This window comes from Haliaeetus albicilla, chromosome 28, assembly GCF_947461875.1.
Source record: "Haliaeetus albicilla chromosome 28, bHalAlb1.1, whole genome shotgun sequence".
In the NCBI taxonomy this organism is placed as follows: Eukaryota; Metazoa; Chordata; class Aves; order Accipitriformes; family Accipitridae; genus Haliaeetus; species Haliaeetus albicilla.
In genome coordinates this window covers 11,311,788-11,331,630 of record NC_091510.1, presented here as the reverse complement: position 1 = coordinate 11,331,630, position 19,843 = coordinate 11,311,788, and the positions used below count along the sequence as shown (strand labels likewise).

General features: G+C 37.7%; 1 protein-coding gene across 12 annotated transcripts in view; it reads left to right on the top strand.

Moving 5' to 3' along the window:
• Nucleotides 1–19,843, top strand: part of NAV3 (neuron navigator 3) — a 557,756-nt gene that overhangs the window by 521,090 nt on the left and 16,823 nt on the right. For 10 of the 12 annotated variants that reach the window (XM_069773360.1, XM_069773359.1, XM_069773362.1 and 7 more), the window contains 7 exons: nt 5,942–6,025; nt 7,653–7,764; nt 9,061–9,182; nt 9,781–9,801; nt 10,984–11,156; nt 14,899–15,052; nt 18,040–18,214. In XM_069773360.1, the coding sequence (XP_069629461.1) occupies nt 5,942–6,025; nt 7,653–7,764; nt 9,061–9,182; nt 9,781–9,801; nt 10,984–11,156; nt 14,899–15,052; nt 18,040–18,214 (841 nt within the window). The remainder of the gene's footprint in view (nt 1–5,941; nt 6,026–7,652; nt 7,765–9,060; nt 9,183–9,780; nt 9,802–10,983; nt 11,157–14,898; nt 15,053–18,039; nt 18,215–19,843) is intronic. The other 2 variants (XM_069773366.1, XM_069773357.1) reach the window with 1 other exon arrangement.

Here is a 19,843-nt window from a genome sequence, read left to right as displayed (position 1 = left end):
CCATCTCCATGGAGACACTCTTTAAACTCTAAACCTATAAGCAACCCTAAAGCTGATCCTTTTAGCACATGGGGTTTTTAAATGGTACCAGAGAAATCTTTCCTTTTCCCAAATCCCCAACATGTGGAAATTCCCTCAAAATTAAACTTGTCAGAAGCATGAAACTTAGAGGCTTCAAATTCTCCAGGCATAATCAAGGGATTTGGACACCCTCACAATTAATGCAATCTTAAAAGAAAGGTTGATATTACTAGATACTGTAAGCAAATTTGGGGGGGGGATGCTGTCATGAGATACATACTTTACAAAACCAAAAATTGAAAAGTATTGCACAATAAGCCTGGTTCTGAGTTCATTCTCTGCTATTTCTGGTACAGAAGGTGTAAAACATTAAAAAAACACTTCCACAAAAGTCCAAAGGATGAAAAGAGACCGCTTAAAGAGGTGTTAGTACTAATTCTGTCAGTCCTTTGAGCACTTTATGTAAAAAAATTCCAGGAAGTATCACTTAAACATCAGGAATAAAGTCCAGCTTGAAAACAGAGTATATATAAAACTTTTTAATTGTGATGTGGCCTCTGAAATTTAGTCTAATTACAGAATTGATATTTAAGTCACAGTGATTATATAGTTTTCATAAAAATTATCAGAGTAACTAACAAATACTTGATTTGACAAATTTATGAAAACCCAGATGGGCTTCTAATTTTCATGAACTTGTACTGTCTTAGCAATGCTTTACTTGCATGTATTCGTTTATCATTTATCTCCTAATCTGAGAGACATACTTCACCAGGCTCTGGCATTTAAAGGAGAAATAATCCTAAACACAAAAGCTGGAATTTATCCTCAGAGAAGAAATCAAAACCATGTTTTACTCTCTAAATAGATAACATAGTACTGCGACCCTTATTTTGAGTCACGTTTGCACGCCAGGAGGCTAAAACCTGAACAAACAGTAAGATTAATGCAGAAAAAAGTTTGATGACTGCCTATCTTTTCTGCAGATACATCCGTCTCTGGCAGGCAGAGAACTGTACGAGCAGAGTATCTTCTGCGGTCCCTTTGCTGACCAGAAAATTACTCAGTCCTTTCTGATGCCTTTGCTATAAATGCATTCATCTTAGCCTTAACCCTATGCTCCTCCAAATTTTCAGTATCAGAAAATATGCAGTACTTTTTTTCCTCGCTGTGGTCTGGAGAAGGGAACTATTAATAGCCAGAAATCTTGTTCCCTCACAGTTCATCTCGGGCTTGAATTTGTTGCTACCATTTCCCTTTGTAGAACTCAGCAAAAGTATTGTATGCGAGTGAAAAAAAAGAGCATCTTATTCATCCCATTTCAATGCTATTCATATCTTTCTTTGCTTCACCACAAAAGATTATTGGTGACAGTAGTACATGTGTCATTAAAAGACTGGCAGGCTGAAATTTGACCTATTTCATCAAGCCGTTGCTTGATATTTTACATCAAAATCTGTCTATTGGAAGTTATAGCATTTCTCAGGCATTTTGGAAATCTCTGCTAAGACTTTTCTTATTTGGTTTCATTTATTATTCAGGTTTTGTTGGCTGGACTCAAGTACTATGCTTGATTTCAGCAGTTTATTTCATTTGATTAACCCCAATGTGTTTTGCCCGCATATGATTAAATTCAAGCAGGGCCCAGCTGTTGTTTGGATGCTTAATTTACAGTTTTTTTCTGAGGTTCTGGCTTTTCCCCTGGCCGCCTGTTTCGCTGTTGCTGAAGGGCAAATCTCAATACTAATTAAGAAAGGGCCCGTTTTCAGTGCAGCAAGTGTCCAACCAGCAGACTTCCTACGTGACTGACAAGGGCTCAAATTCCAGCGAGCAGCCTGAACCCAGCCCGTTCGGAGGGACTTTGATCAGAGCTTTTGTACTGTATAAAGCTGAAGGGTGCGTGCTCGCAAAGTGTCGCGGCCCCAGGATGCCAGTAGAAAGCGGAGGGGGTTCTCTGGCTAATACTCTTGTTTGGCCAGCTCTGAACCACTACCCTACGGCCAAACAACGAGAGAATAGCAGGCGGCGAACAGAAAAGGTCACCAGATGTTCGGTGGCTACTTGCAATCAGCCCGATCCCTTCTGGCCTCTCACACCTCCTTTCATTCAGCCGTGTCAGGTGGGAGGAAATTTATTTATTTACGTTTGTTTTATAAACCCGGACACCGCAGATCAAACGGCGAAGCGTGTCAGCGGATAGTCTTTGGGTATGCCAATGTCTTGTTCGGGATGGGCTGTAAACCTAAGGGCTGAGGTATTTGGGGTTTGGCTGGCTGGGATCGTTTAGTAAGAAGGAAATGTTTAAAATCAAATCTGTCATCTTGGCACTGAAGTCATTCCCTGAGCATATAGCTCCTTGACTATTTCCAATGGGAATTTCACATGGTAATGGAAGTCAAAATTAAGCCATATGTGATGGATGTACAGATTAAGAGCTATACATCATCTGTGTATCTAATATGTATATCATGTTAAAGATGGATATATTTTGCTGCAGGCATACTTCCAGTAATGCCCAGTTACTTAACTCTAATGCCAGTATATCTGTCTCCAAGTAGAAACGCTGCATTCAATTGTAAAGATATGTTTTATCTTTAGAATAAGTGTTATTTAAAGCACATGCAGTATTCAGGCTATTTTGTATGGTATTCAAATAACATATGCCATGGATGAAACTACTGAATCTAATGCAGAGTTTTCTAGGTGCAAGGGATTGGCTGTAACTTTAAAAAAAATTCTATTTAAGTATTTTTACGAGAATGAAAGAATGGATCCTTTTGGATAAAGTAAATAATCCTCAGAAATTGAGGATTACCAATCCAATCAAAATCAATTACCAAATTTATAAGTGTAAAAGAATTTTTTTCTAATTAGAATTTTTTTATTTCTAATAAACATTTTAAAACCCACAGTTACTTCTTTCTATTTGTTTCAATTGTTTTCTGAATTATTTTGCATTTAACTCTTTAAATGCAAAGTCTGATCTTAAAAGGGAATATATACATACACATTTTTTATGCATACTTCCACACACTTATAAATATACTGATAATCTAGCCTTTTTCAAACTAACTTTTCTTATTTTGTTACAGTATTTCTTTTGGGACAAATCTGCATAATATTTCAACAAGTAGGAGTTCCCTAGACTGCTGAATAAATAAACATTTGCTGCTCTGGGGAAAGACAGCACAGTTTATTACTCTGAAAGTAAAATTAATACTTTGCATTTCATAGAAGAGTATTCTGTTGTAATAAACATTTAAAGTAATGAACAATGCGATTGAAGTTTTTTTCTTGAATAGTTTTTGGTTGATGGGCCTTTGAATTATGTTTCTTTATTACTAGCAAATCAGGACCGGATAGTCTTTATCTCAAATGAGTTAGGAAGGATCCACCATCTTGATCCAGTTACATTTAGGATGCAAAAATTTTAGTGTGCTACTCCAAGAAGGTAATGTGCTCTAGCACAGGCTGAATTTTAGTAAGAATCCATAGTTGTGACATGGCTGTCTGTCTCTAAAGACTATCAGACAATAACTTAACAGTTTCGGTGACCTTTGATGACATTTTTAATGATGCTTTTTAGTTCTTCATTTTTCCTATGAGTTCCTTAATTTTTCCTGTAAGTTCCTTGTGGTTTATTCATGCACAATATAAGCTGAAGTTGTAGCTATGGAATAGGAAAACACTTTGCACAAATATGCACAGTTAGGTACCAAAGAACTGTGGTTATCACAGACTAATTGAGAGAAACGGACAAAAGCAATGCATAATTAAGCAAATTATTCCTCTTTTCAAGCCCTCAGTCCCCATTGTTATTCTCATGGTAAAGCAGAACCACAGGCCATCAGCCAAGCCATAGATTTTTTTATGAGGCAGGGAACAGCGAGCTCCATTAGTTTCCTGTTAAACACATGTAATGAAGAGACATTTGGCTACAATTCTGTGGTAGTGCATCTACTTTGTCCCTGATTGTGTTCTGGGTCAGTGGTCATCATCTTTGGAATTAAAACACCATAAATTAGTCTGAGTATTTGTAACATGTAGCTAATTATTGAAGTGAAAAGTTTAAAAACTAGTTACTTTTATCTTCTCAGAGGAATGAAGTAGTGAAAACAACCAAAGGCTGTAGATTCCAAACTAGCTAGGATAACTTATATTGATTGACAGGTTTCAGACGTGCATTTGACATGTATTTCAAGTTCATTTTATTTAAAATTATAACTTCAAGAATAAAGCCTAAGTGATAAATGTTAAAATAGGAATGTACACAATTACTAATTAATCCTTAAGAAATTGCATATGCATCTAGTGTCATGTTTATCAAAAGATAGTCCCTGGGGTATGTATCCTTTACCAAAAGAATTATCCCTAAAGCATCCCTGCAGATGCAGAAAGCAGGTGGATTGACTACTATACCCATAAGTAATTAAATAAATTATTTGCTAATAATACAATTTACAAGGAGTGAACTTGTAGTAAGTTTAATAAGTATAAAATAAGGAGTTTACAAGATACTGACACATTTAAAGCAATGCAAAATGATGTACAAAACACAAAAGCCACTTACCAGTATAACAGCTCTGAAGTGGAGACACAGGAGTGGGCCACTATTATATATATGACAGTCTTTTTTTATTTGAGGAATAATACACAGAGCAAGGTGGCAAGAAGTTCTTTTCCTTCTCCTAAAGTACATAACAGAATCATTCTTGGACTATGTCTTTTTCTGACTATACCTCAGATTCAGTACAACCACATACACTTGAACAATTTCAACTAGGCTTGTACAAGCATGCAAGTCTGTAACTGAAAAATTTGCCAGGCACTGTGTGTGCCTGCACTGCTATAATAAAGAATAATTTTTCTCGGTGAGGAAGCTCAGTTAATCCATTTGTACATATAAATATGTTGTTTGTGAGCTGTATTTCCAAGTGTATTGTTGCTCTTATGTTTGAAAACTTTGCCGATTACCACTTTTGAGATAGTAAAGAGAAAATAAGTATTTCCTTCTGCATTTACTATTTGGTGTTGTGAGAGGAGTGAATAGAATTTCATGGAACGTCACAAAAATTTAATTCTTACTTTCCCTTGGCTGTACAAGCTGGCTTAGCTTGTTGGTTTCTTTATGACCACTTGCTCTTCTTTGCCTGCAAAGCTCAATGTCAGCTAGAACCAATGAAGAGTTGATGTATTGTTTGTATAAATTTTGCTTGCATAGACTATAGGGTGAATGTTAGAAAATAAAATGAAACTTTAATTTTTTAAAATCTTGTAATCAGCTTCAACTTTATTGCTTTTTTTATTAAGAAGTAGAACTTCCAATTTACAAGATTGTTTTTTATATATACATTTGCACACATGTATAAATATTATATTTACATTTTATATGTTTTTTATTACTTTTATACACACAACACACACCTATATATAATCAATATAAGATGAATAGACTAAGTAATGACCTTTCATAAAACTAACTGTGATTTTTTTTTTTTGTTTGAGTCTCAGGATTCCTCTGGAGTGTTTTATTTGTGAGGTTAAAAGTTACGTTTTAAGATAAAGTACTTGAATTCCCATTTTGAAGTGTTCAGTAATTGAAAAGAATTGTTCCTGGACTTCTATCTGGGAGCAGACTTCTTTTGGCCGATATATCAGTAAACCCAAAGCAGGGCATTAAATCCATAATCCATTTCCAGGCAGAGATACCTGACCTAATCTCCCTGGGGGCTAATGAGGCTTGGGGAACACTGGGCTCACTTGGCTGCTTCACCTATTCAAGCCAGCTCAGTCTGAGTTTAGTAGAAAAGAGCTGGAGAAGATGAGCTTGGAGGGAAACAAATATTTAAAAAAAAAACAAATAGATCTGGGAAAATTGTGCCATTGTCATGATGAATGCTGTCTTCTGTTTCTTTCACAGGCTCATCTAGTAGCAGCTTTTGAAAAAAGCTTGGGAAATATGACCGGCCGATTGCAAAGTCTAACAATGACAGCTGAACAAAAGGTATGTTTACGAAAGCAGATGCTTTAATGTGGAAAACAGCCAGCAGATTATATTAGAGTTTTGTTTAAAAAACACTGAAAGGCAACAGGGACAGCTGTGCCAATAAGACAGATCTTTCTTTAATGGCCGTTGCGATCAAATCTTCATAAAGCTCCAAGAGAATTAAACTGTGCAGCATCAGGTTTGCGCAGGCAATATCATAGAATAGTTTGAAGATAAAATCTTTCGTTTCCAGATTTTAATTAAAACATATGCGACTCTAGGTTAAATCCATACTGAAAGATCCTGTAACAAAGACTGATCATAACCTGCTGGAGTGCTTCATTCCAGCCTGCCAGCGTTGGCAGAATAACAGAATTATGGGAAGGGAAGAACTTTAAGTAGAGAAAAATGACTCCATTCAGAAAGTTAATGCAGGTTAGGTATCCTATTCACGAGTAAACAGTTTGGGTTTTCACTGTGCTGTTTTGACTATTGGGGAAAAGAAATCTAAACCTGATAGGCAGCAAATTTAATGTGAGCCTTTGTACCAAGCTCAGGATTAAGAGGCTGCTTAGCACCTTCCAGGATTGAATGTCTGCAACTTTCTGCCCTTATTCATTTTGAACAGTATCCTATAAAAAGAAAGACCTCATTGGGCCAAACTGTGAAAGAAACTATATATCAGTGAGCTATTAGTCACCACTGGAGTCACCGTACCTGTCTATAAAAATAACATTTCACAGTCTGGTTGAGCACCAGCAGATGAAATATGGTGACACTCATTGTGAGCTAGATAGAAAATGTTTGTATTGCTTGCTTTTTTTCATCTTAAGCAAAAAAACACAATGGAATTTTCTTAAAACCAAAACTTTTGACTATTTTACAAAGCATAATTTTCGTCAGATGATTTTCTTTCCAGAGGAGGTTAAGCAGTGATACTGAAACAGATCATCTCCAAGCTTCTTTCCTAAAAGATTTGGAACATGTTCTTTTCCTTTGCTTCTTTTCTCTTTTTTTGAGGTTAACTTCCTTTAATCCTCATTATATAAATACAGGCTGGAAGGACAGGTTTAATGCAGCAGTAATAAAATCTATTTTTTAAGTAAAATAGGCTGTGCACTCTAATACCGAACTTCCTGCACTCAAGTGGAGTAATTTTACTTCAACTTGCAGGACAGTTGCTATTAAACAGGGCTTTTTAAGTTGAATTCTTATTTAGCAAGTTAAATCTTTTGGAAAATATGGAAATTCAGGTTGAGATTCATCTATTAAATGGTAGCCTCACATACTAAAGGATGTCATTTGAACGGGTTTATTGTGTTTCACAGTAAAATTGTTGGGTTTCTCTTAACTTTATAAAGAATATTCAATTGAAACCCTTTTTAGATTAGTCTTTATTAAAAATGTTTTGTTTTCCTTAAAAATAGCGTAATCACTTTATATAGAATAAATGCAAAAGAACACATTAGTTGAGTTTAATATCTGTGGAGAGAAAAGATGCCTTCTACTTAGGTGTTGCCCTTACGTTCACCCAAGCAGTCCCATGACCTTCGGTTTGACCACTCTTATCTTGTCATATTTTTTTAGCTTAGACAAACATTGTTCTTGTGCCATATATTTTGAGCTCTCTTTGTTCTTCCCACAGGAATCTGAGCTCATAGAGCTAAGGGAAACCATTGAAATGCTGAAAGCCCAGAATTCTGCTGCACAAGCTGCTATTCAAGGAGCCTTGAACGGTCCCGATCATACCCACAAAGGTATGTTTTTGTCACTATTAAAATAAATGCAGAGTTTCTCCCCAGAAAAAAAGCTAAGTCACTACTTTTCTGTTGTTTTGGGGACTCTCTTGCAAGGGCAAGCACATTCTGCAGTGCATGGTAGGCATACTTGTGGTATTTCCAGAGCAGAAAACCTTGCATGAGCTTCCCGTTTGCCAGAGTTCCTGGAGCCTTGTCTTCTCAGAACTGGGTGGCCAGGAATTGATTGCTGGGTGGCAAGAGTTAACCCCATCACCACAGTCGTGTATTGAAGTACACCCGAGACACTAGTGAAGCCTTATGGTGAAACATGGTCACAGCTTGGAAATCCAGTGTAAGTTGTAGCTCTGAAAATTGGTGTGCTCATTGTCAAGAGATGGACTCGCAAGAGCTCAGCTCCTTCATGAGGTGCTAAATCAGTGCAGGAAAGCAGGCACTTTAAATTCCAGATTCCCAACTAATTTGTCATTGCACTTAGGCAGATGTCACATGATAAATATATACTTCAAAAGTGCCTGTTGGTAAGCAACAGCAAAGGAATTACTTGAAGAAAAAAATAATAGCAGCATTCATTTTTGAGAGTGTCATTGCTCTTTCTTTAAAGAGGTCATTATTTAGATGTTTGCCTTAAGGTCATTGCATTGCATGACTTGAATATAGCAAAGCTAACTTCTAGGAAGTAAAAAATAATCCAAAATTCATTTCCCTTGGTAATAGTGGACATGTTCTGCAAGAATATTATCCAGTGATTAAGATATAGTTATCAGAGACTTTTAAGGAATTGAAAGTCAAAAGCCTCACCAACCATTTCTAATATTCTCCACTTCTTGGTTATTTTGTTTCATTCATTTTTAATGAACTCCTGCCTGCTTATTTCCATCATGGTATATTAGAAAGTAGCATCTGAACGCTGATTAGGCCTGCTACAAATCAAGCGGTGCCTATACTCCTCAGAAAAAGAACTGTAGTACGTGTGATAGTAATAAGTCACGTAATCCATCTGTGACAAAAACTGCTTAGCTATGAGGTTACGCTTGCACAGATCGCTGTGCAGGGTCATTGCCTTTATGCCAATAAGATCCCGGTTCGGAGAAGCTCCAAAGTGTTAGCCTACTTGTACGCATCCCCACTGACCCCTGCGTGGTTTCTCACAGGCTGCAATAGCTTGAGTCTGAGCCACTGCAGGTATTGATGCCATTTATGTTCATTTCGGCTCCCTTTGAGGAGGAAGGTGTTACATAAATACAAGAATTGAAAGAGAGACAGATGGATTTCACAGTAATTTCTTTTCTTTAGATTTACGTATAAGGCGGCAACACTCTTCAGAAAGTGTTTCCAGCATCAATAGTGCTACAAGCCATTCGAGCATTGGCAGTGGTAATGACGCTGACTCCAAGAAAAAGAAAAAGAAAAACTGGGTAAGTGCTTAGCAGGTTTGAACCTATCTTTTAGCTATTATGTCGTTTCCTAGCGCCTGAGTAGCATAATGGTCCATTTCATCTACAACAATCTTGTGGGGCCAGACGGATATAAAGCAATTCATGTGTATCCATACTGTGACACTACCAGTAAACTAAAAATTGTTGCATGTCAGCAGAAAATTATTTGCAAAAGTCAGGATAAACAAACAAACAAACAAACAAACAAAAAACTTAAAAGAGCTGTTGTGTCCAAAACCATCTCTGGGCCACATTGAAATCCTGTTTGACTTTTTCTTCACTTGCAGTTTGATTCAAAGGCTTCACTCAAGTATGTTACCCAGCTATGAAGGGAGTTGAAATCTGTTAAGAATTCTCATGTAAAAGTAGTATGATGTTTAAAGAAATTAAGATGCTTCTCAACTGGAACACACAAATACCACATAGTGCTAAGGGTTTAATCAAATACTTTCAGTAAATAATCAGAAAATGTTTTTGTTGTTTTAAAAATATTACCTGCATAAACATTTGTATTAAAATACTGATCAGCCTTCATTCCCTTGATTTGTAATTCCACACTCTTTCATGTTTCTGCAAGGTGAACTCTAGAGGAAGTGAGGTGAATATAAACCATGGAAAATCTGGCATGCATCTATAAAGAAACCTATCTTGGCATGATTGCTATTTATTTTGGCAGTAGGCTTTTATACCTTCTAAAACCAGATTATCCTGTATGTCTTCTCAGTTTGTCTCTATTCATTTTAATCTCAAAGTTTAGACTATAGAAAGGGGGAGTGTAGCCAAAATCCATTTCTTTCTCATTAGATATCATGAGCTGGAAAGGACTTAAATAACGCTTCCCTGATCAGTGGTCACACTCCCCACTCTCCAATTATATCATGAAAATAAGATATTTGAATACCTCATTTTTTTATAGAGGAACCAGTTTGTCATTGAGTTCTATACAATTTTAATTAGAACAACTTTCTGAAAAAAAAAACAAAACAAAACAAAACCAACCGCATTTTTCCTAAGATGAACAACTTCTGTATTTAGACAAAGGTATCAACGAATGGGCTAGTTAAAATTCACTGCAGACAAAACTGTTGTCATCTTGGCTCCTGAAATAAATGGCTCTTTGGCTATTCTGTCCCTTTTCAATACCGGGTAAGAGCTTCTAGAGGGAAAAGGCAATGCTTGTACGTTCAGAGTTCTTACTACTCTAAAGGAAACTGCAGCAAAGAGTATATACCTTTCAGCTAACATTCTTCTCAGCCGTACAAAAAGCAAGCCTCATGTCCCAGCTTAAATCCTCTCGCTTGTGATCCAAACCATCGCATTTGCATAGTTTGGCCATTCAAATTTTTAATGGGGATAGTAAATTGGCAAACCCAGTAAATTGAACTTGTCTTTTGATTTCAGCATTTAGTAACAGCAGGTTCTGCCTGTACCTAGATGCAAAGTGGTTATTTAAAGCCAGCCCTTGAAGGGAATGCCATGGGAATGGGATTCCACTGGGGCTTAATGGTTTTAAATGAGCACCCCTCTCCCACAGCCGTACCACTCGGTTCTGCACTTTTTCCATAGCATTACGTTTGCGCTGCGCTGGATTAATAAAGTCAAAACAAAGCACCGTATCATGTTTTTAGAGATACTGTGTTGCATATGTTAATACCTTGCTTCTGTGTACTGACCTCAGGCAGTGGCTAGGATGGCATCTGCAAACTAACTCTTCGAAACATGAGCTGCACGCAAATTGCCTTGACGAGGAAAATAATCTTGCTCTATGTTTGTTTTCCAGCTAAGAAGCTCTTTCAAACAGGCCTTTGGAAAGAAGAAGTCCACCAAGCCTCCTTCCTCACATTCGGACATAGAAGAGCTGACGGACTCCTCTCTTCCTTCGTCACCTAAATTGCCGCACAGCTCAGGAGAGTGTGGGGCAACATCGATGAAACCATCACAGTCAGCGTCTGCGTAAGTGTCTCCCTTGGCAAACCTTTCTTCCCAAACGGGGTGGACCGTGAAACAGACCCCCTCAAGTGTGGCCATTTGCAGTTCAGAAACCATTGCCGACAGCCGTGATCTTTTAACCTCGTGCTCCATCCATTTGCCAGATTTCTCATGAGCTTCACTCCATTTATACACTCCTTTTTCCAGCAGCTCTTTCTTAGGTCATTCTCTCCTCCTTTCACAGCCTTTACCCCAGATCATCTAGCAGTGCAAACTCCTTTCCAAATGCACATCCAAAAGCTTACGTTGTACTCTCCCTGCACCATTAACAACTTTATCATATCCACTTAGTAAAGGCCAAATACTACAGTTTCCCTTTCTTCATGACATACTAAAAAATGTCATTTTATTTTCCAGGTAGCTATGAGTTTTTACAAGATACTCACCCCTTCTGCTATTACTTTATCTACTTTGTAGCTACTAATTTATATAAATTTTAATCTATTTCCCCTCTTTTATCAGCTTGGATTTTTTTGTGGGATTTTACTTCTATTTTTTATTCAAATCACCATCCTTAAGGTTTCAGGACTGAGAACAAGTCATCAATCAAAAGCTGTCCCATTTCCTCATTATTTTTTGGATGTCTAATATATTTTTCTTAGGGAGTTCTCGGCTCCCATTCATATTCTTCTGCCTAATTTTTTTTCATTCTGTTAAACTCGTAATTTTTTCCAATTTGGGAAAATCAACCTCTTTGAACCAACAAATGTGTGCTGCTGATACCAGCCTTGCTTTCCTTGTCCTAACTGAGAATAATCAAGTCACAACTACTCTTCATCAAAGCACCTGGGGAATTCTAGTCTTGTGACTGATTACTGCATTTTGCAATAGAATTTCCCTGCGTTAAGTTAGGTGCCTTTTATGACTAACTTTTTATAGACTCTAATGATTTTTATACACTAGGTTTAGGAGTTTGACAGCAAATATTCCCACAGAAGAAACCCTTCCACAATAAATGTTTTTCTTTCCTCACATTCCACACAGACTAGTGAGGAATAACTCATCTCGATCTCTAGTTTTGTGGGGATTTTATAGGAAGCTCACATTTTTATGGTTTGGGGTATATGTGTGTTTTGGGAGGAGGATTTCTATGTTTGGGACCCTTGAGTCTGATTTGTTAACAACTTAAAAATCACTAGTGAAAGCCTTAATAGAAAGTGCCTGAACTTAAACAAAACGGTTTTACTCTACAAGATTTTTTACTCACAATTCTCAGATCTGCTCTCATAACCTTATCCTGTTTCCTTTCCACCAACCCTGCTTTTTTCTCTGGCTCTTTGACTTGATCTCTAGATGTACTGGTGTTCCCAGAATTTATCAAGGGCAAAGCTATAGATCTAGTCGTTCATCCCAAGCTCTTCCCATGGCTATTTGGTCTCTCTCTGAGCCTTAACTTCCTAAATTCTGTCAAGTTCATAGCCTTCTGGTTCTTCCTCCATAACATTTTTAAACTGATTTTTCTGATCATATTATTGCATTTTTTTATTATTGTGACCTTTCTACACAGGATAACATAGATTCCTTTCCCTTCCACGTAATCACGTGGAAGATCACGTAAAATATATTTATTTGGATTAATTTCTTTGTCTGTTATACTGATAATGTTACTTTCTTCGGAAGACTCAGTTTTCCATTGCATAATTTAAACTTCTCTCACCTTCAAGACTTTTTATAATTGTCAGCAGCCTCTGTTCAAAGATCGTGACTGACTTACTCCTCCTACCCAAAGCAAGCTATTGATATAAAAATCCCGAGATTGTAACAAGAAAGAAAAAGTAAAACTCTTTCTTTCTAACTACTTTGAACCTTTGTCTGAAGTCTGATCAGGCTTCTGAGCTTCTTTCTGTGACTGCTCACGAATGCTAACTTATCTTTTTGGTTCTCTTCCTTTTGATGAAGTCTCATCTTTTTATGTAATTTTACAGTTGTCGGAGCTAAGTGTTGAAGAGCTCTGGAATCTGCAAAAGAAAATTCAAGTCATACTTTCTGCTTCCATTCTGCTTAACTTACCAGTCTAGACAGCTTTTTCCTGCTTCTTCCAGAACCGTAGCCCTGCTTTCTGCTTCATCCTTACCTTCTTTAAAGCTGGCTTGCCAAGGTCTTTTTGTCCATGCCTCTCAAGATGTACTGCAAAAAAGCCGAAAAGAAAATAGCCAACAAGTAGATATGTGACTTCCCAGTTGTCCAAGTTGTTGTATCAGACAATATATGCATGTAAATAAAATTTCATTTCTTATTTGGTTAGCATAGGTATGGGCACATCAAATGAAGACCTGTATCGTAACATTTGGAAAAATATCCTAGTATATGCCTTTATTCATTTTTACTCACATTTAAAATATTTGTGCATGCTGTGAATGATATTCTTTATTTTCCTTCTTCGATTTGCCATATTTTTTTATTTGCCATGAACTTCTTCATCTTCCCTTTGCTTACACTTTCTTTATATATTTTCCTGACCTGAGTCTCATGTTCTAAACCATTACTTTACTTTCTTCCAATTGCATCTGTCTAATACGTGTGTATGCAGGTCATCTCTAGTCTGGGCACCAAAGAAAAGGCAAAACGGTCACGTGGTCTACAGGCATAGATCCCGGTAAAATTGAGTGTGGGGCATGGAGTTGTATATCCAACTGCTGACCTGAAGAGTGCTGCATCTTCTTTCCCAAAATGCATTTGCATGCATTCTGGCAATTAAAAGTTGACCTCTGTTTCTTGTTTGTATATTAGTAGTAATAATCACAATAATAATACTTATTATTATAAAATATTTTTCATATTTAAATTGTTCTGCAAATATTAACTATTTATAGTGATAGTAATAAAGAACAATAACATTTAGTGAATTGACTTAAAATATTGCTTAGTGTAACAACGTAGCCAAAATTCAGTGTTTTATTTTCTACTGGTTCTGTTATGCAACAGGTCTAAGTCTGATGATGACACACAGAGGCAAAACAGTCTGACATGAGAACTGGGGTCCCTAGGCCAGTCGTGTTTTGCTCTTTTCTCACAATATAATGGTTTCTTGCCTTAAAATTAATGCTCATGAAAAATAATCACATGGTAATTACTTTTAATCCAGTCTTCAAGGAAAAAAAAACCCACCAAAACCAACTAGCATATTTTCAGATACCTTACATTACCAGATGACAGACTATAGGCAAGAAGTCAACCATCACAAATCAAAACCATTACAGATCAAAATCTTCTAGATCACAAAGTCAAGGACTGTCTCTCTGTGTACTGTTCAAAACAGAGGAAACTGTTGCTGATAAATATCAGATAATAACTATCAGTAGTACAGCATAATCAGCATACTTCAGTTCTGACTGTTGCTACTTAGGGAAATCATAACCTTTGCACCAAAGAAATGATGCAGATATAAAATCAGATTAAAACCAATGGGTGACACACACTCAAAAAAAAGATTTCTGGAAAGTTTTTAACAACTTTTTTTCACCATAGTGAACTATCTAACTAAACTGGAAAGGTATGAAGCAAGCTGATCATTTCATCTGGAGAGGGCTTTTTCCCTTTTTTAATTTGCAATTTGAGCCTTTTCACGTTTCTTTGATAAGATTCTTTCTTCACTCATAGGTTTCACCAGCAGCAAGCATTTTCTGTACTTTGATATTTAGTAATGGCACTGCTCTGGGGGGAGAACCTTCCTTTAATCTCCTGCCTGTTTCCTGCTCCTCTTTAGGATCTGTGAGTGCACAGAGGCAGAGGCTGAAATTATTCTTCAGCTAAAGAGCGAGTTGAGGGAGAAAGAGCTAAAATTAACGGACATTCGTCTTGAAGCCCTCAGCTCTGCACACCATCTGGATCAGATTCGGGAAGCCATGAACCGCATGCAGGTCAGTGCAGTAGCTTAAGTGATGACAGGGGTGCACACCAAAGGTATGCCTGCTGTATTTCCTTTCCCAGTACTTTCTTTCAGATACCGAAAAATTGTCAATACAAGGTAAATTGCTAGATCGACAGTACTTCCAAAGGATGGGTATGATAAGTGTTCACCCTATAATATTGATATTCTTAGCATTTATATTAATAGCTAAAAAGTGTTTAAGAGATATGGAAGGAGACATAATCCCTGCCCAAAGGATATTTGTTATCTAAACCCTATGACTGGGAAAAGCAACATGACAGACAAGCAGATCAAGAAGTGATTTCTACAGAGCTCTAAATTCTTGGGGCGGGGGGTATATGTGCATACTCTCTCATCATTTCTGTTTCATACCCCAGTTGTGGCTTGCTGAAACAAAGAATGTAAAATTGAACTAAGTTATTATATCCAGCATCACTAAAATTTCACTGCATTATTTTGTGAAACTGGTCCAAATCCTTGCTGAACACATTTGTCATCAGAAGACTTTCCCTTTCATGAGACTGAAAGGATGCAGAAAGAATGGCAACATTCTTCAGCAGAGCATAGAGCTTTACAGGACTCGGCTCTGTTGCCCACATACAAGTGTCCAGTATCATGTTGGGTGCCCAAAAGTATCTACAACATCCACACAGTATGACATAGGTCCTTCAGTAGCTCTGGGCCCTTCTGGAATGACACGTGAGATACCTAGGAGATCCCTGAAGGCACTATAAACCTGTATTTGGGAAACAGAATCAAGGCCATGGGGTGGGGATTCAGGTTGAGACTGGGACAGCTACATTTAGATGTCTGGGTATGATCTAGGTGATAAACTCCTGTTGTAGTCAATTGAGTTTTAGTCCTGCAGTAGTGGGACCTAGAAAGCTATCATAAAATCATCCTAAAATAGGTACAGAGGGTGAAATTGAGTTGTTTGACCATAGGCACCTATTAGCGTTTGAACCAGCCTCAGGGATTTGTATCTGCACAGGACTTGTAGGTTTAGCATTCTACCCATGGAAGACCGTGTTTCCAGTGACACTGGAAACCCCCATTTACACACCTGAATCCAACCCCAGCGGCTTGTCAGCTGAATTGCTCTGTGCTGGGCGCTTAGGTCGGATGCACCCGTAGGCACTTCTGTATAGGTGTCCAAAAGCTGATTTCCTAACTACCACGTTTGGTGGGCTTGCTGTCTTTTCTAGACCTCTTTGTTTATACCCTGTCTATAGCAGTCTCAGTCACACCTTTAAACATCTGGGGCACCCGCCACCCTCCCGGGTGCTCACACCACTCGGTGCCAACATTGCTAGTGGATAGTTGGCTGAACTTCAATTAGGGGGAAGAATAATCAAGAATTGGTCTGTAAATATGGGTTACAGTCGTCCAGATGAAAGTAAAGCATTTGATTTGGAGTCACTAAAAAATTTTTAGGAACTCTAAGGGATAGAATACATTTAATTGCAGCGGTGGAGAGCAGGACGTGAAGGCTTATCAGCTGATTATGGTCTTACAGTGGGATGTGAGTGCCTAAACCAGGTGAACTCCCCGGAGAGAGGAGTCTGCTGTGGCAGTCTGTGTGTCTGCACAGGCCTAGAAAGTTTGAATTTCACCAAAGCTGGGCAGAGATGATTATTTCAGATGCTGTCGCTGGTAATCACCCCTTCTTCTGAAGTTTTCCCAAAAGCAGAGGCAGCCACCTTGGAGTTGCCAAACTCTGATGTTTTGGAGAGTGGATGAGGATTGGTAAGGGGAAAAAGGAAGCTTGGTGGGAATGATATACAAATACTATGTGTATTCACAGCACCTTAAAAATCTAAACTCAGCTGAATGGCAGTCTGCTAAGAGTTGTGTAATTAATCAGTGTAAATTGCAGAGTAGATGGAGACTGTGTGACTCATTTCACCATAGCTCCTGGTTTGAACCCCAGGCTAAACTGGTACATTCATCTATTACCTTCTGTCACAATTTTGCTTGTTTGTCCCTTCCCTTTCACTATCTCCTCACCTTCGCCTATATGACCTAATCTTTTTGTAGCTGTTGCAGGGTTTTTTGTGATGCTACCCCTTATGTTTTTATTTATATAATGTAGCAGTACAGCCTTCATAAAAGAACAGGACTTTTAGCAGAGTATTAGTGAATGCGGAATTAAATTTGATGTGCAAAACCGTCTGCAAGAATAAGCAGTTGCTTTGTACTGTGCTTCGTGAAGCGACTGAAAGCTAGATTTAGCTGGTACCAGGCTGTTCTCAGGCTAAGTTTTCATTTTATTATTGTACATTCAATAATCACTTGGCACCACAGAGGATTTAGCTAAAAAAAATTCCTAGTTGTTCTGATTCATCTGTCACTGTATGTTTTCATCAAAGAGGGCTTGCTGACCGTTATGTGAACAATCCCATGTTTGAATGATCAAAAAGTATTATCTGATAGCAAGAAGGGTTGTGAAACTGTTAAACTATCAATTTCTAATTGTCCATTTTTAATTTCATTTCTCCTCTGTGAAGTTACTGCTTAAATTTTACATTCAATGGCAGTAATAATTTTCTGTGACTTTAGAAACATTGACATACCCAAGATTTTAACAATAACTTTTTTAACTGACTGTTACCTACAATTTTTTACAATAGAAAGTAGCTTATAAAACTGGGGAAAGCTGGGAAAATTCTCACCACACCGGTATTATGGTCAACTGTACAATAAACACTGAAGCTTGAAGCTTACGTTGTTTAGGAACTGTCTTGAGGCAAAAGCTAAAACAAGGTTATAGGGTTTTCCCCCTTCATTTCAGAAGTGAAGGCAATGCAGTTTTCACTGACTGCGTTATACTTCTGAGCTACAGTGCTACACACTGCTGTGAAAGTGGTAAACCAGTCAGCTCCTGCAGGCGAATGGCGAGCACCAGAATAGCCACCCCCAGTGGTTTTCCGAAAGAATAACCTGCTGTGCTTTTATGTTGATTTCTTTTGAATACAGAATGAAATTGAGATATTGAAAGCTGAAAATGATCGTTTAAAGGCAGAGACTGGAAATACTGGAAAGCCTGCCCGGCCGTCATCAGAGTCTTCAAGCAGCACATCATCTTCTTCATCACGGCAGTCACTAGGACTTTCTCTGAACAATTTAAACATCACAGAATCTGTTACATCAGGTAAATATATTTTGGCCACATGCATGCCTCAGCAATTAGTAAGAATTTATTATTTTCACTCTCTTAATGGGCCATATATGGGAGGCATGCCTGAAAATTAAAAGACCTCATATCACTTGGGTAAACATCAAGTATACATTCACTAATGGAGATTGAGGAAGAATGCTGGCAGTCATTTCTGAAAATGTAGATTTTACAAGGCTCTGTATAATAGTAACAGGCTGTTCATTATGTTTGCTTAGTTCCTGGCTATGATACTCTCTACCTACCTAGTTTACAATACTCTTTGGTCATCTAGTTTACAATTTATTTGAAGAGGACAATTTTTGTTGCAGTATACTTGACAACTGTACAGATATATTCTCTTGTCCCTGTGGAATAAATAAGAGCATAGTACATGAAACTTCCTTTTTTTTTTTTTTTTTTGTTTACAGATCTTTTATCATTCAGTTAGCTCCCTTTAACTTTATTTCATATTTGCAGCTGGGGCAGAAGGTGGACTCAGTTAGCTTTATCCCTTACATTTTTTTTAATGTGATATAGCTAGTTAGTCTACATTGGACCAAATCACCATTTGTCACAGGAGCCAAACCCCGCCTGGCTTATTAAGCAAGCTCATTGTTTCAGTGAATGAGAGAAAGCAAGCAGAACTTTGGACCACATCCTGAACATTAACATTTGATTATTTTCCATGCCATAGAGTTTATGATAATAAGCCTTCTACACTTGTTTTGATAATGTAGCCAAGAAACAGAAGTGCTGTCTCTAACATTAGAACCAGGAGCAGAGCAGAAGCAAAGCAGCGCTCATTAGCGTAGACTCCACAGAAAGTATAATGCAGTCTCTGGAAGCAATAGAAATGTGGCTAATAATTGTAGAAAGAGTCTAGGCAAGAGTACAGCTGGGAATGTGCCACACTGCCTGACTATAATTTGGATTGGCAGTTAGTCATATTATCTTGCCAGTCATTGATTACATGGACATTTGAATATTTCTTCTGGTTAATATCAGATTTTATAGGAAAATCGGTCTATTTTTTATTTACATTCCAGCCTACTTTTTTGTCAGGTTTAACTTTTAGTATGGGTGAGCCTGTGCTGGGCCTCAGTGTACAATGAAGTGTTGCAAAAACAGGGAGAAAAAGTTTAGCTATGGTTCCTGCTCATGCATCCACAAACATAAAAAAAAGAAATAAAACCAGAGCAGATTTTTTTTCGAAATGGTAAAGGTAGAATTTCTTTCGTGAGCAGCAGCTATTAGCACTTTGTTGCTTAGCTCTAACTCTGTCTAGATACAGGAATAAACATGTAGGAAGAAGAGGAGGAGGAGGAGTTTGAAGGAAAGGGGGAAGAACTGGATGAGAATAAGACAGGAAAAGAGGACCAGGGGGAAGAACACAGGAAGGTGAAAGATAAGAAAAAGAATGAAGATGAACAAAATCAGGAGGAATTTTTAGCAAAAGAACAGAAGAAATAAAAGCTGGAAGAAAAAGAGGAAGAGGAGAAGGGGATAAAGGAGGAGGAGAAGGAACAGGAAGAAGAAGAACAAGAAGACTGGGAGAAGTGGTTGGACTCGATGATCTTAAGGGTCTTTTCCAACCTAAATGATTCTACTATTTTATGATTCTAT